The 22,561-nt window shown below is 39.8% G+C and overlaps 1 protein-coding gene across 1 annotated transcript in view; it reads right to left on the bottom strand.

Annotated features, from left to right (window-relative positions):
* Nucleotides 1-22,561, bottom strand: part of Cse1l (chromosome segregation 1 like) — a 52,157-nt gene that overhangs the window by 6,930 nt on the left and 22,666 nt on the right. The window contains exons 4-19 of the mRNA XM_075963113.1: nt 20,092-20,193; nt 19,865-20,010; nt 19,325-19,415; nt 17,594-17,701; nt 15,906-15,998; nt 13,198-13,365; nt 12,966-13,095; nt 12,181-12,246; nt 11,350-11,552; nt 10,588-10,672; nt 8,766-8,827; nt 6,053-6,189; nt 4,920-5,023; nt 3,331-3,428; nt 569-719; nt 252-460 (exon numbers count right to left, since the gene is read on the bottom strand). Coding sequence (XP_075819228.1) covers nt 252-460; nt 569-719; nt 3,331-3,428; nt 4,920-5,023; nt 6,053-6,189; nt 8,766-8,827; nt 10,588-10,672; nt 11,350-11,552; nt 12,181-12,246; nt 12,966-13,095; nt 13,198-13,365; nt 15,906-15,998; nt 17,594-17,701; nt 19,325-19,415; nt 19,865-20,010; nt 20,092-20,193 — 1,953 coding nt within the window. The remainder of the gene's footprint in view (nt 1-251; nt 461-568; nt 720-3,330; nt 3,429-4,919; nt 5,024-6,052; nt 6,190-8,765; nt 8,828-10,587; nt 10,673-11,349; nt 11,553-12,180; nt 12,247-12,965; nt 13,096-13,197; nt 13,366-15,905; nt 15,999-17,593; nt 17,702-19,324; nt 19,416-19,864; nt 20,011-20,091; nt 20,194-22,561) is intronic.

Below are 22,561 nucleotides of genomic sequence, written 5' to 3'. Positions count from 1 at the left end.
TCTATGTGTGCAACCATTCCCTGCCTTTCCTAGCTCTTATTTTTGAACTGTAAAGGGGTGAAGACGACACGCCCTCTTACCATAATAACCCATTCAAGGTAAACCTTTGAAATTAACCTACTGGCTCTTATTTTTCCACTACAGATATAATAACCAAATAATAGCTGATATCAACAAAGTATACATTATCATTCCTACTAATCACATCTCATTTTATTGAATTTAATTATTTTAAGGAAATCCTGACTCACAATTTTGTCAGCTGCAGCACTTGCTATGGTACTTGAGCCTCGTTCTAAGAATGCCTGGAGCAGCCTCACTAGAGCAGGAATGTTTCCTGTTCTTTCCCAGAGCACTGGCTGAAGGAGGTGCGGAAACAAGGCCATATATGAAGATGGGATATCATTTTTGTGTGTTTCCAGAAGCAAAGACATCACTTGAAAGACGTAGGGAATAAATTCTGTTTGATGAAATTCAAAGAGAATCGTTACTGGCAGCCTGCACAGCTGTAGGGCAGCACTGTATAACCACAGTCTCATCACATAAGAAGAGACTTCTGCTAGCTTACCTTGTACATCATTTTGTAAGATTTCAGTGAACACTAAGAACAGAGCCTCCTCAAAATTCACAACAGCAGCAGGGTTAGCTTTGCAGGTTATTCTTATAGACAAGCATATTGCTTCAAACATGTAGTGATTAAAATGAGGTTTGCTGGGATTCTGAAATAATAAAACCAAGGAAATACCATCTGAAAAATCCAAGTGACTATATTACCTAGATAGAGCAGAACACACTTGATCCTCCTAAAAACAGGTAAAATAGATGTTAGCTCCTTTTAAAATGGCATCAAAGGGGGGCATGAACACACCTTTAATCCTAGCACAAGGGAGGCTGAGACTGGCAGAATCATCTGAGCTCTGGGCCAACTACAGCTAGTAGTTCCAGGCTAGCCAGGGATACACAGTGAGACCCTGTCTTAATGAAATAAAATAGTGGAGCTCGAGCTATGACTCAGTGGTTCCGAACACTGGCTGCTTTTACAGAGGACCTGGTTTTGTTCCCAGCACTCGGGGTGTGGTGGCTCACATCCATCTGTAAAATTCAGTTCTGAGGAATCTGACACGCCCCTCTTTTGAATTTGGTGGGTACCAAGTATGCACACAGTACAAACACTCATACACAGAAAAACAAGTAAATTACCAGTAAGAACGAAGGAAAAAAAAGAACTAAACCAGTGTTTGTTTCTTGTTTATTTTGGGAGTGTTAATGCTGGGAATGAAACTCACAGCTTGGCACACTCTAGGGAAGTGCTCTACCACTTAGCTAGCTAGGTCTTTCACAGCTCCATTTGGATTAGGTAAGCTGTAGTCCCCAGGTCTGTAAGAGTGATCTTAAAGCCAATCGTCCTCAGAGACCCACACTATAGGCAGTGGGAACAGCCCACTCTGGCCCTGCCCGGCATGGACACCCGTGTGTCGGGTCTACAAACTCAACAACAGCAGTTCTATCTTCTCAAGCGCTCTTGCAAAGTCACCATGAGCTGGCTAGAGTAGAAGGGAGCACGCACAAGGTGTGTGTGTGCTCACACAACCCTGCCTTGTTCTCCCTCCATTCCCGAAGTCCCAAAGCAGTTCTACACTAAGAAAGGAGGCAAAAGATAATCAGTCTGCTGTCAAATTAATAAAAGGTCTCACTATGCAATCTTGGCTGGCCTTAACCTTAGAAGACCCTCCTGCCTCTGCCTCCTGAGTGCTGGCATGAAAGGTGTGAACTATCATACCGTACCAACTCTACTACTTATGAAATCAAATACTTTTTCAGAGCATATCATGCTTGTGTCCCCATACTTTCATAAAAGCATGCCAACATGAGGCCAGAAGAATGCTCAGACCTCCTTGTTTGAGCTGTTGCAGGCCATGATGCAAATACTGTAGATGGCAACTGATAATTCAGATGTCAACCCACCAGATGAATAATTCTCTGATCGAGGAGAACCCAGTTCAAGCAAAGCTTACAGGACCGTAGACTCTGAAAACTGGCTGCTTTTGTCTATAAATTCACCTGTGCAAAAAACAACTGTGGAATCTCCCCATTATTGTGCATTTTCATGTAATTTGTACATGTAATTTCATGATTACATCTCAATCTTATGGGCACACATATCTGTATGAGCAGGAAGATAACTTCCTAAGCTGTATAATTCAGATAAACAGAAATACACTAAGATATGCTTCATAACTAGACCTATTGTTCCACGAGGACTGGAAAACACTTAGAAGCCTGTTTTGTTTCTTTATTCAGATTAATGTAAGAAAACCATTTCTCCCCAGTCCAAAACAAGCTACATACATTTAACTGATTTAAAACCTCAAGATCAGTTGGGCGGTGGTGGCACACGCCTTTAATCCTAGCACTTGGGAGGCAGAGATTAAGGCCAGCCTGGTCTACAGAGTTCTAGGACACGTTCCAAAGCTACAGTGAAACCTAGTCTCTTAAAAAAAACAAAATCAGACAAACGAACAAACAAAACAAAAATAAAACACTGAGGAGCAAATTCAAACTAGACTGTCTCTGTAAACAGATCTTAAGTTAAAAACTTTGCAGATATACACAAAGACAGAGTTACAGGTGTCTAACCAAGGTTATTAGCACAAGCAACCTAAAATACCTCATGCCTGCTTCTCTTGCCAAGTCTGAATGGTAAAGACCCACTCCCTATGCAAATTCCTCAATAGGTTGTCTCGTCGGGCACTGTACCCCCGGCCTCAGGTCACAGCCTATACACCAGAAACCCAGAAACCAGGTGTTGCCATAGTTACTCCCCTCAGATGTTGCTTTTGTAACTTTTTTATTGAAAATAGTTTGGTTGTTGAACGTGTATATAGGAGAGAATTGTACCTAGAGAACAAGAGCTGGGAATAAAGAGCATGACCCTCAGAGATACGTGAGTCTCCTTCCCTCAGATAGACAGGACGTTTTTGTAAGCCCTGCTGCTCTGAAGGCATTCTTTCTGCAACTCTGGTGTAATTCAGGGAGCTGGTCTCAGGCTGCAGGACATCCTACTACACCTGGCCTGGTGCCCAAGGGCACTGAGCTCAAACAATTCACAGGAAATTTAAAAGCAATCCTATGGGCTGGCAAGAATGCCCAGCAGGGTGAAGGCACTTTCTGACAAGCCTGACAGTATGAGTTCAATATCGAGAATCAACATGGCGTAAGGAGAGAACTTCTGCAAGTTGTCCTCTCACCTCCACTCACATCACAGCATCAGTGTGCCCACATACACAGTCAATGTTTTTAAAATGCAATCTTATTCTTAAGGGCTGTTACCTTACTAACAGCTAACAGCTTCTGTGTGAGCTGAGTGATGAGAGTAGCGATATAGGGGATTATGGCTTCTTGCAGGAGGGAGAAACTTCTCATGATAGCTGTAAAATATAAAAACAGCACAAACGGTTTAGTTAATCATTAAAATAAAAGTGAATGGAGGAAAAGGCCACTACTTAATCAAATAAAAATCTAAGATGCTTAAATATTCCCTATATACCATCCTCCATTTAAAAATGTCTCCCTTCTTTTATATTAGGCTAAAGGTTGGCAACATTTAGGTGGAGAATATTAAAGCACATCTATGAGACCAAGGTTTAAATAATTCAACAAGGAACAATAAAAACATTACTAGATAAGTAAAGGAGGAGGAAGGCACATTGGGGTGGCAAGGACAGCAAACCAGAGTATTCAGTAACAGACCCCAATCTCATGATTTTCAATTAGAAACCACTGGAAGAACTATTAGCCAAGATCTAAAATAAACAATCTCAGGGCTGGAGAGATGGCTCAGTGATTAAGAGCACCGACTGCTCTTCCAAAGGACCTGGGTTCAATTCCCAGCACCCACATGGCAGCTCACAACTGTCTGAAGATCAGTTGCAGGGGATCTGACACCTTCACACCAATGCACATTAAATAAACCATAAAAAATATTAAAAAAAAAACAATCTCAGCTCACAGGAAAGTAGAAGAAAACACTGGCTACTGATCTCCTTAAAGACATTAAAAAGCTAAATACAGAGTCCATACTATAAAAACTCTGCACATCAACAGGTGCCTAAAAACACGTGGCATAGGAAAGGCATACACTGGTAAGCTAAATATGACTATTATCATTACATACACTAATTTCCAGATTCAGTGTTTACTAAAAAGCCCTGCTACGACATGGTAGTCCCAAGCAACAAAATCTATTATCTCTTGGTTCCAAGTTGTGCACAAGGTGTTTCCTCTACCTGAACACACACACACATCAACACAGCCTAAGTTAAGGCAGTCAAAGGATGTGACACTATTTTTTGAAAAGGTAATGTACCATGCACACTAGGAACACAGTAACAAAGACCACAGATCCCTTTGTTGTCCTCATGGTGTTGAAGCCCACATATATACAGTCCCAAAATCCTAATGGGAGCTGGAAGATCAGGGAGTTCCTTTGGCAAGCAAATGCCATGATCTAAGAGCACTAAGGCCTTTGAGGTGTGACAGTGAGAAAGACAGATTGCTCCCAGAAGATAAAGCTGGCACCAAGAGACTTTCCTAAGGCAATGTATGGCAGATCACTACTGCTGCCAGCATTCCCACTCAGCAGAGCGCAGCTGATCGTTGCCCTCTGAAAGTAACTCTAGGAAAGGAAAAATGAAATTTTGCTACATGTTTTACACAAGGAGTAGCACTTCATCAACCTAAAGTAAAACATTTTTGAAAAACTGTTAGTTAATAAGGTAACAGAAAAAAAAAAAACAACTTTTTTTGGACAAACAGTGCCTGGTTCTTGAAGTATGAAACCTAATGTATAACTAAAGTGTTTACCTTGTAATCTGAGGTTAGATACTTAGTTATGGTCTGTACACCAGGGAAATGCCTACCTTTCATAATATATTCATTTTCTGAAGAGCCAGGAAGTGTGAGAGCTTTGAAAAGGTTTGTTAGCAGAATCTCAACAAACGGTGCGATTTCTGCAGCTGTAAAACTATAGATGAAAAAACAGCTTTCAGTCACTGCCAACTGTCGAGCTTTTCAGTGCGGAGCCCTGGGCACTACTGCAGCACACTCCTTAGCATAAACAAGCATCTCGAACCAGTGAGAACTGGTGCGCAACACTGATAAATAACTGCTCACACGCGCACGTCACGATCCTAATTAGGCACACCCGAGTAACTGAGCACACACCAGGTGAACTCACTATCTTCTCAACCTGCAGTCTTCTTGGTTCCTATCTACCACTATGGAGAACAACACTCACAATCAGGAGGGTTTCAGGCTCCCTCTTTTCTTGGAGGTGCGGCACGTGCTCTCTGCATGCATATCTGGGCCTGAAGATGCCACACAGGGCAACCTTTCATCCTGAGTGGTAACTGAGAGTGTCTGTGCTCAAGGCTGGGTGAAGAACAAGGCCTACGACTGTGTTCCATGTCTTACCTAGAGCTTGGTTTCAAGAAATAACGCTTGAAAAACGGCGTGAAAAATCACAGAGACCCCCCCCTCCTCTGCATTTCATCCTTATCAGGCCACAAGAGCTATTTTCTTTGGCACCTACCGAATGACTCACTCAACTGACCTGTACGTCTCAGCCGAGATCAAGGAGACACTGCAGAGACAGGCTGCTACACACTGAGCTGCCCTCTGCTTTAGTCTCACTCTCATGGACACTGAATACTCAAGTCTCCCTCCATGTTTTCCTCTCTCCTTTGGCTGCTAGAAGATTACAAATAAAACTTGCAGCCTCTTCATTATTTAAGGCCCTCTGACATACCAGTTTCCATTAACCGCACTACTGTTATTTTCCTTTGCTCTAATCCATTATCACAATGAGTCTATTTGACAAGTTGTGTTACATCCTTTTGGAATGAAAGAAGGTAAACGAACAAAAATTACACATCTACATTTTTCTGAAGACTAATGACATTATGAACACATCCAAAGACATTTCAAAGCAGGAAGATATACCCTCGGCCCTAAGCTAGAAAGTATGCGGATGAATGAGAAATCAAATACTTACAGAGTGGCATTATTTGGACCTCTCATAGTAAACAGCCTTTCGAGAGCATGTGCAGCGTAAGTGTGGACAACAATGCTTTCAGCTTGCAGATGACTAATCAAGAGAGGAATAGAAACTAAAAGGTGCTCTTTTGGTACCTGAAAAACACATTAACAAATCTTCTAAATCCGATTATTATTTTTTAATAAAAGACAATGGAAAAATGGGGTGTACTGACATTAAAAACAGCACCCCCCCAAACTCTGATGTACTGTAGAATGATATATTGTTAAAAAACACAAAATATGAATGGTTTGAAACCCACTAATTTCTAATTTTTAAAAAGTTTCTTTGGGGAGGGGGGGGGGAGTTAGTTCTGACAGGGTTTCTCTGTACAGCCCTGACTGTCCTGGAACAGAGCCTTGAACTCACAGAGAACGACCTGCCTCTGCCTTCCCAGTGCTGGGATTAAAGGCATGCACTATCACCACCCTTCTAAATAGATTAATTCACGTGTATGAGTGTATAATACATGCACACAGGAGCCTGTTTGTCAGAAGAGGGAGTAAGATCTCCACGAACTGGAGTTACATAGAAAGTTGTAAACCACTTCTCTAGCTACTAACCTCACTGAATTTTTTTCCTCTCCAATTCTTTTTTCTTTTTTTAAAGATTCATTTATTCATGCGTTTTATGTATATGAGTGCTGATTCTGGTCCCATTATGGATGGCTGTGAGCCATCATGTGGTTGCTGGGAATTGAACTCAGTATCTCTGGAAGAACAGTCAAGTGCTCTTAACCACTGAGCCATCTCTCCAGCCCTCCAATTCTTTTCTGAACACAAAATCATAAAGGCAAAATCTAATAGATAAGCAAATACACCAAAATATGGAAAAACAGCTTTCAACAATTTGAAGAACTGAGCGCCTAGCTTGGCCACAGGTGCATGTCTTTATCCTTGAAGCATCTAATAATCTGCTAAGGGTATAAACACCACAGATAAAAGCTAGAAATATGGTTTCCATAGGACCTGGGTTTAGTTTCCAGCATCCATATGGTGGCTCACAACCATTTATAACACCAGTACCAGAGAAGCTGATACCCCATTTCTGACCGTCAAGGGTAACAGGCATACATAAAATAGTAAAGTAAATTTAAAGACATTTTCGTTAGAAATCACAAATAAACAGCATTCGGTTGTCGTCCTTAGTGAGAACACTGGTAGTTATTTTGAAGCCACATACTTACATTTTAGGGTAAATTAAAGAAATATAAATAGAATAACAATGTTACATAAAAGCTGAGTATAATGGTGCATATTTATAATTCTTGGAAGGAGTATGTGGAATTTAAGGACAACCTGGTCTCATAGTCAGTCCTAGGCCAGTCTGGAAAATAGTAGGACAATGTTGTGAAGACAAAGTGAAAAAACTCAAAACAAAGGGAAAAATTATCTTATGGTATAACCTTTGAGAGGAGTTCTAGGAAGGAAATGTACAAGAGGAGCCTGGAACATTCTGTTATTTGAGAAAAATTCTCAGAGGTTATAGAGTCTATATCAAGACACAGAAACCTTGTTGGCCAAAATAGGCAGCTAAAACCCCCTAAAGCCTGCATGTGTAATACTACAAGAGTATGTTTTCTTCTGTAGAGACTGATAAGTATACTATCCGTTGACGCAATAATGGTGATGTTAAGATACAGTAAAAATCACAAGGGTACATGTTTTGAAAGAGTAAATTAAGATTATTCAAAACATATCTGGAAAGATTAAAATGCTATTAAAAAATGAATTGGTGATAGCAATTTTTCTTCACATGAACCAACTGATAAATGTTATTTCTAAAAGTGGACAGCTGTGATTGTGTCTGCTCTGGTGGAATGAAACAAAACGTATCTAATACATTTCTCTTCTCTTGGGAGGCTACATCCAATCCAACTACCAACTACAACAAGATCAAAATACAGATGAATTTTTGGGTAAAGGTGCTTGCAGCCATGCCTGATGTTTCATACACATGGCAGGAAGAGGGACCACTTCATCCAGTACCCCTCTGACCTCTATATATGTGCTGTGACATGCCTACCTACCCAAAATAAATTTATTACTTCAAAATAGCAATACAGAGACTAGAGGAATAGAATACTACCATAAGGATGCAATCAGCTAAGGCAGAATGTGCAACTCTGCGATTTCAGTGACTAGTCTCTGACAAATACGGTAAGTAGAGCAGGTCTGTGACAAAGTAGGCAATATCAGAATTGTCAACTACAAACAACCTAGTATGGCCAATTTTTTTTCCCCCCCGAAACAGGGTTTCTCCGTGTGGTCCTGGCTGTCCTGAAACTAGCTCTGTAGACCAGGGTAGCCTTGAACTCAGAGATCTGCCTGACTCAGCCTCCTGAGTGCTGATATTAAAGGTGTGCGCCACCACCACCCATCCAAATTTTTAATAAAACTGTTATAAAACATAAGATACTAAGGTGGGTTATAGAGATCAACCCATGAGAACACTTGCTTGTTATCATGTGTGAATCCATGAGTTCAGTTTTCAGGGTAAGAAGTAGAAAAACAAGACATTTAAGGGAAATTAAACATCATCTGGAATCACAGGTTATTAAAGAGGATTTTTTTTTAGTTAGATGCAGATGTCAAATACTGATCACACAGGAGACTGGAGAAGTTGCTGCACAAAACTATTAAATGCCAGGTGGGGAAAAAGCACTACTTACTTGATTCCTAAAAATCATAATATATTTGATACCATCAGCTTTAAGAACAGGAAACTCATTCACTATTAAAAAAAAACAAAAAACAAAAACACAATTACATAAGATTACTCACAAATCAGTGACATCAGAGCTTAAACAATGGAGCTACTACTGGTCAAGTGACTGGAGTTTGGCTGCTGCGCAATGTATGTCAGTGTCCCAACAATTAAGCTGTTCTGAACTCACATCATTCAGTTGGGATTTGCTTTCAATTCCTCTAGTGAAAGAAAAACAAATTGGTGATAATATAATACCAGCCAGCTGTTGCTAATCATAAAGCCAGCTGGACAATGGAGGCATAGAAGCTACTACTGTTGACCCCTGTGTGTATATATACTTTCATTGTGTAACTCTGCCTAGTCTGCAACTTGATATGTGTGTGTGTATGTGTATATACATATACACACACACACACACACACACACACACACACACACACACACAGAGGGGGGGAGGGACGGAGGGAGGGAGGGACGGAGGGAGGGAGGGAGAGAGCGCGAGCGAGCGCCATGTGCTCATAGAAAGTTGGCTGCCTTTTGGTAAGGGGATTAAAGCATACTCCAGAGATATCCTGAGTTTATGCATGGCACTGTCCTTCCTATCATGGTTGCCATGGGAAAACAGCAGCCATGGCCAATGGCCATGGGCCTCAGCAAGGACCATAAGGGGACAAAGAACATGAGCATGCCGACACACAGCCAGCAATAAGGGCACCTCACTAAGCACCCAAGTTCTTGCGGGACATGAGGCTTTGTAGCCTATGAGTGATGTGTCATGGAGCTGCTCAAGGTGTCCAAGGACAAACACGGGTATGCACATCTGTTCCAAGAGGAGGCAGGAAGAGCTAAGCAACATGCTAGTGGCCATGGGAAGGTAGTGGCCAAAGACTGATGACTCCCACCCCCATAAACGCCGATGACACACACATACACACAAAAAGGTATGCTCCAGAGTGCCTGGCTATATACATTCCTCTTACCAAAAAAGTTTAAGGAATTATCTCAATTTACATCAGCATATTCATAAACATGGGAAACTTTTCTTACCAGTTTCACATACTTTGAAACTAAATTTGATTTCTTTCCTTGTTTTTTCAAGGCAGAATATGATCCATCACCATATGGCCTTGAGCTTGTCCTGTTGTTTTAGAAGTCTATGAACTCCTTAGTCTTCTTGCCTCAGCTTTAAAAATGCTGGGGTTACAGACATATCACCCACCCATCCATCCATCCATCCATCCATCCATCCATCCATCCATCCATCCATCCATCCATCCATCCATCCATCCATATGTGACAGGGTCTCACTATGTAGCTGCAGTTATCCTGAACTCAAGTTTAGATCAAACTGGCCTAGAACTCAGAGACCTGGTGCCTCATGGGTGTTGATAATAAATCCATGTGCTACAACTGGCTAAAATTTTGATTTAATGTGTTTGTTTTTCCTGCACTTAAATGTGTGCTGGAATTAAAGATGTTCAGCACCACAACCATCTTAGAACTTTTAATTTACTTTTTTTCCCTTCCTATATGAAAAACACAATAAAAATGTAGCAGGATAACAAAGCCAAGTTTCAGTCTGTCTCCTTACTCCTAGTTTCTTCTAAAACAAACAAAGTATTGTCAGGTTAATTTTACATAGACAGGAGCTAAGGAAACCACGTCATTACTGCCTCTGAAAATTCCAGTGACAGGGAGCCCTGAACTTCTGCCATATTATTGCAGCAAAAACTAAAGGTACAACATTATAAGTTACAGAAAAGAAACAATTTCACAAAACTCACCATTATTTGATTTTAAATCAGGAAGTATGTGATTCACAAAAAATTCAGTTAGGTTTACAAGTTCATTGGCTTGTGTGATTCCATGCTAAAAAAAAATAGATAACAGTAAAATAACACAATATACGCATACAATAGCACAAACTTAGGAGATGAGCGCTTTATTTAACCCTCTATTATTGTTGAGTATAAATGTTTTACTTCATCTATGTCTATGCCCCACATGTATGTCAGGTGCCTGAGGAGGCCAGAAGAGGGTATCCGGTCCCATGCAATTGAAGTTACGGAAGGCATGAACCATGTAGATGCTGGGATTTGAACCCAGGTCTTCTGGAAAAATAGATGGTAGACTTAACCAAAAAGCTATCTCTTCATTGTTTTTCCTTTTTCTTTCATGAACCAGGATCTCACTACGTAGCACTGAGGGTCTTGAGCTCACGGTTCTCCTCTAGCCTCTTGTGTGCTGGTATTACCTTTTCAGCCCAGAGATGAACACTTCAATGCCCAAATTTTTAGATATAAAACAAAACTGTCTTAAGACAATAAATGTTCCTAAACCAATTAGTTTAGCTAAATTAATTATGTTTTATACAGTGAAGTAAGAATGGGCAGTGTGGATCAAGAGGCAAGTACGCAGTTCATCCACATGAAGCTGTGCGGAGAGTATATTAAGAGCAAGAGGCTGCATTAGCAGATAGACATTTCTTCTTGAGTCCTGTAGTTGCTAAGCTATTTCAGAAACAAAACCAACAAGAAAAGATTTACCTTCTGTGTTTGAGCTTTGGATGCCAAAGACGTGACAAGGTAAATGGCTGCATCTTTGTGTTTCCAGTTGACAGAAGGATTTTTTGCGTATTCCTGGAGCATAGAATTAACATAACCAGAGAAGATTCCTGTCACAGGACCTTCAAAAAATTTGCATAATCCTCGTACAAGATCACAAGCAGCCCTGCGTCTAGTATCAATATCTATAAAATCGAAAGAAAATGTATCTTGGGAAAAAGAAGCAACCAACCAGTCCAATTTTTAAGAAACTGTCAGCAACACAAAGAACGTACTTTTTCCCTTAAAAAAAAAACACAGTTTAGAATGAAACTAAAGTGGTTATATCATAAATTCTACAAAAAATAATTTGAAAAGAGAAAAGATTTAAGACTTTTATTTTTGCTTTTTGATAAGGACTGAACCCAAGTAATCAATGTAGCAATGTAATCAATATAAGGGCTCTACTATGAGCTATATCCCCAGTCTCTATCAATTGGATCTTTTGAGACAGGTCTCATATAGCATATGATGACTTTAGCTGAGGATGACATTGAACTTTTGTATGTGGTGTGTACATATATGTATGTTTCTGTGCACGCACAGGCATTTTTAGTGTGTACAGGCTAGAGGTCAATGTTGAATGTCTTCCTTGATCACTTCATACTTTTTTGTGTGTATCAGTGTGAAAGCAGATGAGGGGACAGACACAAGGGTCAGAGTTAGAGAAGGAAAAGACGATACTATTAGCTATTTCCCACATTTATTAGAAAAAAAAAAAGCCTTAAAATTGGCTTGCTAGGTGACTATTAACTAAAAAAACCAAATACATACCAGAGCCTTCTAAATCCCTTCTTATGTACTCCTCAGAATTATCTTCAAATGCCTCTTCATCAGCAGCTACAGAGAAAGTTGATTAATTTGAGGTGGCCTCCAGAGAACACATGTCATCACAATCTACATCTGAACTGCTGTTCTAAAAGTCTTCTTTCACTGTGACTTTAACAGCAAACACCCCAAAAAGTAAGTAATCGACAAATCATGATTGCAATAAATATTCTTTATTTACTATTCCTAAAACCCACCTTCATCTCCAACATTCAAAAGTTTTAGGCATCATTCTAGCAATGCCTTCTATTTTGCCAGTAAGTACATTAAAACAAAACGCAACTGTATTCACTATTATTTGATAAAATATTTCATGGATAAACACAAGTAGCACAGACATTATCAGAATAAGGACCTGTCCAGATGTGTTTTGAAAACTCACAATTGAAACAATAGCTGGATGGTGGTGGCGCATACCTACCTTTAATCCAGCATTTAGGAGGCAGAGGCAGGAGAATCTGAGTTCAAGGCCAGTCTGGTCTACAGAATGAGCTCCAGGACAGGCTTCAAAGCTACAGAGAAATCCTTCTCAAAATACCAAAAGAAAAAAGTATAAACACACACACACACACACACACACAAAATCATAGCAATCAGAAGACATCTTATTAAACTGATGTTAAACACCTTTAAACAATAGGGGAGGGGGATCTCATGCCTAGCTCACCAGTTTGTACTTTAGAGAACAGCTTTTAATCCCCTGAAAATCCTTTCCACTTTCCCACAATTACCTCTAAATTCCATGTTAGGCACAATAACCTTTTCACAGATACTTGTCAGTGTGTTCTGGTCCTCAAAAAGATTCTTATAATGAGGTCTTTCGCAAACTGAAGCCAGAAATTGAATTGCATTGCTTACCAACTGAAACAAAAGACAAAAATAAGAATATATTTAAAAGCAAAACTAATTTTTTTAATGAAATAAACAGGGAAGGAATATTTCTTGTCTCTAATATCATCTTACCAAATCGTATTTAACCTCTTGACCTGTTGTAACTAGTAAATTCCAAATCGCTGTGACAAAGCGAGGCAGGTACCGCTGAAACTCCTCATCATACTTTTGTGCATAGAGCGCAGCATTATCACAAATCTGAGACTTTAGAAGCTCCAATAAGCCTGCTTCCTCTTCATCCTCACAAGAGAGAAAAGATAAAACTCAAAAACATACAACTTTTAGGTTGATATAAAGGAAGGAGAGAAGCTGTAATTCAGGCATAGGCTTCTTTAAAACGTAATTAAATCCAAATCAACTATTGTACTGTATTTCTGCAGGCATCACATATTTCAAAGAAACAAGTGATAAAACCATTATTTACTAATCACTAATCAATTTACTAATTGAACTCAGGACCTTTGGAAGAGCAGGCAATGCTCTTAACCTCTGAGCCATCTCTCCAGCCCCCTACCTTTTCATTTTTTAAGACAAGGTTTCTCCATGTAGCCCTGGCTAACCTGGAACTAGCTCTGTAGACCAGGCGGTCCTCAAATTCACATAACTCTGCCTCCTAAAGGCAAGCGCCACCACTGCCTGCCCCTCCTTGAAAATAGTTTTTCAATATGTACTAGGCTAGCCTCAAACTAATGATCCTTTGACTTCAATATGCCAAGTACTTGAATTATAGGCGAGCATCACAACACCTAGATCCTCACTATTTGAGCTGAGTAAGCCTTTTTTCTCCTTGTTGATAATGAAACATTTCAAATATGAGACTGAAAAAATATGTGGAGATTAGAGAAACATCTCAGTGTTGAAGAGCACTTCCCATTCCTGCTGAGGACCCAGGTCAATTCCTAGAAGCCAAATGTTAGTTCATGACCAACGAAAACCTCAGTTCTAGGATGTGATATACATTTGCATGTGTGAGGAAAACACACATACACAAAAAATAAAATTTAAAAATATAAAACAGAAAACATAATACTATAGAAGCTTGAACAGTAATTATATATACTTTCTGTAGCATGGGTTTTTAAAAACTATATTATTTTCAAGTTTTATGTGCATAGGTGTTTTGCCTATATGTATGCCTGTGCTTCATGTATGCCTGATGCCAGTGGAGATCAGAAGGGAGCATTGAATTCCCCTAGAACTGGAATTACAGATGGCTGTGAGCCAGTATGTGGGTCCTGGGAACTAAACACAGGTCCTCTGTGTCAGAGCTGTTTGTGCTTTTACCCATTAGGCAATCACATCAGTGCACTCCCATTTTACTATTATGCTATTCCACAGAGGATTATCATTTTATTACTAAGTATACTAATATGTGCAATGCCCTATCTCCAAACAAATTAACACTATAAGGTTATATAAACACTTTGCTATAAAATATTTAACAGCTGGGGGAACACAATAGGAAGCTAGGAGCACTTGCTCCTCTTGCAGCCCTGGGTTTACTTGCCAGTATCCAAACAGAAGTTCATAACCACTGGTAACTCCAGTTCCAGGGGATCAAACATCCTCTTCTGGCCTCTGCAGGCACGGCACGAATGTGGTGCATATATGTATTCAGGCAAACACTAACACACATAAAATATTTTTAAAATAGCAGCCTTTAATTAATATAACTTTAAGTAGGGCTCACCAACTGCATTGAAACTGATTAGTGCAGTCTCTCCTTGTGCCCCTCACGCTTTGAGTCCAAACCAAGTGACTCCGGCACATTTTTGATTAGCTGTATGGACCAGTTTCTCATCCACATACTATCTCCTTCACAGAATTGAACATTTCTCAACTCTTACGAACTTTGAAAATATATGCTAAAAAATAAATTAACAATAAACTAAATATTGAGTTGGGAATGGTGAAGCATGCCTTTAATAACCTAACTTAGGAGGCAGAGGCCACTGCATGTGAGTTCAAGGCTAGCCAGGTCTACAAGCGAGTTCCAGGAAAGCTGGGGCTACCCAGAAGAACCCTGCCTCAAAGGGAGAGAAAATAAATAGAAAGTCATCAAGCATGGCAACAAATGCTATTATCTGCTGAGCTATCTTACAAGCTCCCCAAGGAACATATTCAATATAATTTAAGTTTGTATCAATATACAAAAATCTAAATCAATGTAAACTGCCTATAAATAATAGCCCACAAATACTCACTCTATTACTCGCTATTATTAGTATAGGCTCAGGGATCTCTTTTAAAAAGGGGGGGAGGATTGGATGGAATAATAGATTAGTGTGAGCTTACTCACACTAATAATAATAGTGAGTAATAGAATGTACGCGTTCTCTCTCTCTTCCAGCTGTGGGATTTGGTTGCTGTTCCCCATTGAACAGAAGACTGTGATCTGTGATCTATCCCTAAATAAATAACCCTTTATTACACTCAATTCTGAGCTAGTGTGAGATTTCTTTTTAGCATCTGTCTTCAGAATCTCATAATCCAGGGTGTCCTCAAACCTGAGAATGACACTGAATTCCAAATCTTCTGATGCCGACGTTGCTGAGGTTATAGGAAAGTAGACCCAATTACGTTAAAAAATTTCCTACATATTACATAGTCACTACATTTGTGGAATTTTATCTAGTAATAATCCACAAGTAAGTCTTCAGACTAATTTTTTTTCCTTTACTGCTGTTTTGAACCCAGGGCCCACTCATGTATTTCATCTATACATCAAGATAATTCTTAATGAAGAAAAAAAAACTTTTGACAATATTTTAAATACTTACATCAGTCTGTAGGAGCTTATTATCCAATGTCAAGAGGGTATGAAAGTTGTTCATCCAAGTTTCCATATTATCTTCAAAGAATTCAGGGAGATCCTAAAAAATAATTGTGGACTTGAAACTTTGATAAAATGGAGAGAGTAACCTATTTCTCCACTACGATAAAACATCTGGCCATGCCTCTGGGTTCACATACAGACTTTGGTCCATCTGTGACTGTGGCAGCTGATATCTGTCCTGCAGTCCCAGGCCTCTGAAAATCACACCACTGTACCTACTATGTTTCCCCAGTCTATATCCACGTATTTCTTAAGAGATTCGACGAGGACTAGCATGATGCCCATGTTCACAAAGTATACTCATTACCAACCTCTTTCCCTTCCAACTAGTGAGTTTATTGTAAGATGACCACAGTCCAGACTCTGGTTTCTTCTACAATTGCTGATTTTCTCTAGCATAGACAGTACAGTACAGTTTTCTGAAGAAATGGGCTTCCTACCTGTGACAACTCAAGCTTATTTTTCCTGATTTTTCAGATAAACAAAACAAAACGACAACAACAAAAACTCAGTAGTACTCACTTAAAAATTTTGCCATCCAGTTTAACACATACATTGTTTGAAGACATTTGTCAACCTTCACCTAATAAAAATGGAATTTCTTGCCGGGCGGTGGTGGCGCACGCCTTTAATCCCAGCACTCGGGAGGCAGAGGCAGGCGGATCTCTGTGAGTTCGAGACCAGCCTGGTCTACAGAGCTAGTTCCAGGACAGGCTCCAAAGCCACAGAGAAACCCTGTCTCGGAAAAAAAAAAAAAAAAAATGGAATTTCTTTGGCGAAGGCTCCCTGACCACTGCAAACACTACCATGTTCTGAATGTTAAGAACAGGCTTGATAACAAGCACGACAGATTTTTCTTGCTGTAGTGCAGTGGTCACCAGCACTCCCTCTGACATATCTATAGCTCTTATTTCTGTCAGAGCTTTTCCCCTCTCACAAGCCTACAATGAGATGGTTCAGTGGTTAAGATCGCTAGCATCCACATGGTAACTCACCACTACTGTAACTTCAGCCCACTTCTGGCCTCCTCAGGCACCCATACACACACGGCATACTTCACACATACAAATAAATAAAAACTCAAAAATCACATTGATTTATTAATTTTTGTCTCTGCCATGCTTTTAAAATTTAGGGCAGAGGTGTGAGGTGGAGGGAGGAGATGCTGAAGGGATAGCTAAGTGATTTTTGGCTCCTAGAATCCACAAAGGAACTCACAATTGTCTGTAATTCCAGTTCTGATGTCAAGTCATTTCTCCAACCCCTAATGTTAAAATGATGTTAAGATTTTTGAGGACTTTCTCTTGTTCATGGACATAAATATACAGTTTCTTAGAATTATCTTTATAACTTGTTCAAAGTAGACCCGTTATAGAGAGAAAAGGTCCTGACAACAGTTTCACAGAAAAACAAAGCTGTTCCCCGTCACCACCTCCAAGAACTGTTAACAAAATAGAGAGAGGAAAAAAAAAAGGAAAAAAAGAAAAGAAAAAGGCTTGAGGGTGGGGCTACAGAGATGGTTCAGTGGTTAAGGAGCACTGGGGTAGATTGTATATTTAAAGTTGAAAGAGAAAGAATGAGAGTAAGAGAGGAAAAACGAGAACCCAAAGCAAGAAATCAAATGAAACTTACCTGAAAGTTTAAACTATAGAACAATTTTGAGATCAAGATCAAAGAAGAAAAAAGAATCCTCAGGGCAGAGGCGTCATTTGCATGGGTGCTGCACAGTTCAATGGTAGCCTTGGAAGGGAATTTAGGAACATGGTTTTAGTGTATCATAAAATCAGCATGCTGAGCTTAATTAGGGCCACAATGGTCTACAGAGAGAGTTTCAGGCTAACCAGAGATACATTATAAAGAGTAGAGAGGAGGGCTAGAAAGATGACTCGGTGGTTAAAAGTACCACAGTGGATAAGAACCTACAGTTCCAGAGAATCCTACAGGCTTACACATAGTGCAAATACATGCAGGCAGGAAAACATTCATATACAAATAGGAAAATAATCTAAAAAAGGAGACAACCCGTCTCAAAGCCACTGAAAGAATGCCTATTGTGTAGAGAATGTATAAATATTAAACAACAGGATTTTTATATGCTAAAAATTCCTATACTTTGCACATATATTCTATGTAAGTAAATGTTACTTGCTTTATTCTGGAATGCAGAATTTAAAATATTAAGGTTTTCTCAATGAACTGTAATACCCAAGAAAAGGGGCAACATTTCTAACAGAATATGCAGAAAAATATGTTCATTTTATACACTGTAATCTGGATAAAGCATTTTTCTTTTCCAAACAGTCTCACCATAGAAACCAAACTGATGGGGACGGAACCTGCTCAAGATAGCCCAGATGGCCTAAAATTTCCAATCCTCCTGCATCTGCTTCCCATGCGCTGGGATTACAGACATGTGAACTATACCCAGTCTCTAAGACTTTTTACACTGATAGTAAATAAAAATCTTTACCAATCTAAAGTTGGAAAGCTGATTACACTGCCTTAATTTTTGAAAAAAAATTATTCAAACACTAAAAACCCTTATATAAGTTCTGTATCTGAGTACTGACTACGACACAACTATTTTCTGTGAAGGTAAGAAATGAAAAGCATTTCTGTCATCAAAAAAGTCAGACTTAAGCTGTGCGATCTTGTCTGAAAAAAAAAAGGTTAAATTTTCTTTCAATTTTATAGAATTCTTATAAACACGAAGAACATTCTAAAGAAAGTACCCCGTGCTCTGTAAAATAACATAATTAAATTCCACATATGTCAAAAATATCAATCTCTATTTACAGATATAAATTCTAGGATGCTTGGTTTCGTCTTTAAGTATCCCTATAAAAATGAGGGAGCAGAGCCGGGCGGTGGTGGCGCACGCCTTTAATCCCAGCACTTGGGAGGCAGAGGCAGGCAGATCTCTGTGAGTTCGAAACCTGCCTGGTCTACAAGAGTTAGTTCCAGAACAGGCTCCAAAACCACAGAGAAACCCTGTCTCGAAAAAAACCAAAAAAAACCAAAAAAAAAAAAAAAAAAGAGGGAGCAGACTAAAAAAGTGTCAGTAACATAATACTTGTACAACATGGAAGCTCACTCCTCACCATGCCCATATCTGCACAGGGTTGAAATTTTTCTAAAGGAAATACTTTAGCACTTGGGAGTCAGAGACAGGCAGACAATGTAAATTCAGGCCAGACTGGTCTACAGAGCAAGTTTCAGGACAGACTCCAAAGATACAAAAACACTATCTTAAAAAAAAAAAAAAAGGCACTAACAACCAAGCTTTAAAAAAGAAAATCTCTAAAATGTATACACATATTTCATCAATTTAAAATACTAGGTAATTTTCAAGACATACCATACCTTAAACAGATTAGTCAAAGGCAAAGCAAAGGCATCCAAAACAAGTTTAATTTCAGTCCATAACTCGTTTGACTTAAACTCATGCCGGTATCTAGAAAAGGAAGAGGAAGTATAGGAGCACAACTTTCTGTTAATTTAGATGACCAAAGACAGGCGACTAGACACCTTCAACCAGACAGCCTTCTGAATTCAAGGTACAAATATCTAATTACCTAATAGAAAATAGGGCAGTGTGAGATAAATGTCCTTTTTTGTTTGTTTGTTTTGGTTTTTCAAGACAGGGTTTCTCTGTAGCTTTCAAGACTGTCCTGGAACTAGCTCTACAGACCAAGCTGGCCTTGAACTCAGAGATGCACCTGCCTCTGCCTCCCAAGTGCTGGGATTAAAGGCACACAGGCACCACCACTGCCTGCTGAGATGAAGATTCTTAAGAAAAAGCAAACACAATAATGCTTTGCCACTCAAGGATGTTCATACTCAGAAAGTTATACTAATGTAACAGAAAGAATATACTAAAAGAATAAACTTGCATATTAATACCTTTTAAAAAGTGAATGTGCTGTACGAAGGACTCCATTAATAACATGGAAATCTCCACTCTGAAAGCGATTCACCATTTCTGTCAACAAGTCAGGCCATTTCTGAGGGAAATCTTCTCTCCCTATGATGCTAATAGCGTCACTCAGCTAGGGAAGGAAAGGTTTAATTAGCAGAGAGCCTCAGAAAGGCGCACCCACCTTCATGGGCCTACAAGTAAGAAACATCACCTGCTTCTGAATCTGCTCTGGGCTGCTCAGCATCAGATGTACTATATTGGCTTTAATAGCCACTCGATCAGCCTCACAAATTTTATTTGGTTCATCTTCAACCTAAAAGAGAAACATCAACAAGTAGGTGATGCAGGATCCACATTCACATTCATCTGAGTTCACAGGTAAAAGACAACTAATTTTTATTATCTCAGGTTATCAAGGAAAATGGAGAATGCGGCCATTCCTCAGACTCCTCCTTCAGGAATAACAACAGATTTTAATAATCTGGCACAAGCATGAACTCTTTCCTTAGAGAAATGTGTATTTTGTTGATACCAGAGAAGTCTATGCTCAGGGTCTATCTTTCCAAGTATCTCTTTTTCTCTTAAGCTTCATGCTTAAATTCTACATTAAATTATTTTTTTCCTTTTTGGTGTTTTGAAACAGGGTTTCTCTGTGTAACAGCCCTGGGTGCCCTGGAACCTGCTCTGTAGACCAGGCTGGTCTTGAACTCAGAGATCTGCCTGTCTTTGCCTCCCTAGTGCTGGGATTAACGGTATGTGCCACTACCACCTGTCTTAAAATATCTTAAACTGTTTCAAAAAGAAAGAGAGGGAGGGAAGAAGAAAGAAAGGAAACAAATGTATTTTCTTTTCTAAATGTAATATCTGGCATAAAAACTACTGGGCTCTCTGACTCCCTAATGATAATTAAGAATTCTGTTTCTTGCCAGGCGTGGTGGTGCAGGCCTTTAATCCCAGCACTTGGGAAGTGGAGGCAGAGGCAGGTATAACTCGGTGAGTTCAAGGTCATCCTGGTCTACAATGCAAGTTCCAGGATAGCCAAAGTTACACAGAGAAACCCTGCCTTGAAAACAAAACAAACCGGGGACTGGAGAGATGGCTCAGAGGTTAAGAGCACTGACTGCTCTTCCAGAGGTCCTGAGTTCAATTCCCAGCGACCACATGGTGGCTCACAACCATCTGTAATAAGACTGGTGCCCTTATGTGGCTAGCAAGGAGACAGACAGAATACTGTATACACAATAAATAAATCTTAAAAAAAAAAACAAAACATAATACTGGTTCTGAGCTGGAGATTGTTGAGCAGGTAAAAGTATGTACTACTCTTGCACAGTACACAGGCTTGGTTCCCAACACCCACAGTGGCTTATAACCATCTATAAATCTAGTTGTTCCAGGGATCTAATACCCTCTCTCTTCTGGCCTCCTTGGGTACCAAGGAGGCAAGAGGTATGCAGACATACATGCAGGAAAAACATCCACTTTTTTTTTTTTTTTTAAGAATTTTACTTCTGGGCTGGAGAGATGGCTCAAAGGTTAAGAGCATTGACTGTTCTTCCAGAGGTCCTGAGTTCAATTCCCAGCAACCACATGGTGACTCACAGCCACCTGTAATGAGATCTGGTGTCCCCTTCTGGCTTGCGGGCACACATGGAAGGAATGCTGTACACATAATAAATATTTTTTTAAAAAAAAAAAAGAATTTTACTTCTTAGATGTAACATAAAGATGGACATCTGTAATTCCAGCACATAAAGGATAAGTGACAGGTACTGCTTCACCGAAGAGTGAGTTTAAAATCTATACTCTCCCTATATAAAAAAATGGATGGATGGAGATGGTTCAGTGAGATGGTACTGCTAACAGTGAGTTTAAGGGTTATGTTGTCCCTAAATAAATGGATGTACGGATGGAGATGGTTCAATGGGTATAAATGTTTGCCAGGCAAATGTGAGGACCTGAGTTCAAGCAAATCCCCCAAATCTATATAAATCCAGATCTATAGCATGAACATCTATTATCCTAGTGCTACCCAGAGATGAGGGGCAGAAGCAGAAGCCCTAGAAGCCCAGGACAGTAGACCATGCAGAAAACCAACAAAATGAACATAGAAGGTAAGGACCAAACTCAGATGCTATTCTCTGACCTCCAAATGTGTACTGTGGCCCTCTTGTATATGCACTTGCACTAAGTGGCCGGGTGTGCTTGCATGTGCGTGCTTGAGCCCAAGAGCACAGACACACACACAGAGGGAAAGAGAGAGAGAGAGAGAGAGACAGAGACAGAGAGAGACAGAGAGAGACAGAGAGAGACAGAGAGAGAGAGACAGAGAGAGAGAGAAAGAGAGAGAGAGAAAGAGAGAGAGAGAGAAAGAGAGAGAGAGAAAGAGAGAGAGAGAGAGAGAGAGAGAGAGAGAAAGAGAGAGAGAGAGAAAAAGAGAGAGAGAAAGAGAGAGAGAGAAAGAGAGAGAGAGAGAGGGCGGGCTGAGAGCACGGATAATAGGAAGAAGAATGCTTGCACAGCACACACAACGTTCTAGGTTCAGTTTAAAGGACTAAAAAAATAAATTAGGCATGGTGATGCCTGGAATCCTAGCACTTAGGAAGTACAGGCAGATGGGTTAGGAATTTAAGGTTATTCTCAGAGACACAACATATTTTGAGGCCACTCTGGGCTATGTG

This window comes from Microtus pennsylvanicus, chromosome 2, assembly GCF_037038515.1.
Source record: "Microtus pennsylvanicus isolate mMicPen1 chromosome 2, mMicPen1.hap1, whole genome shotgun sequence".
In the NCBI taxonomy this organism is placed as follows: domain Eukaryota; kingdom Metazoa; phylum Chordata; class Mammalia; order Rodentia; family Cricetidae; genus Microtus; species Microtus pennsylvanicus.
Note: the sequence above shows the minus strand (reverse complement) of the source record. Positions and strands in the feature narration are given on the sequence as shown.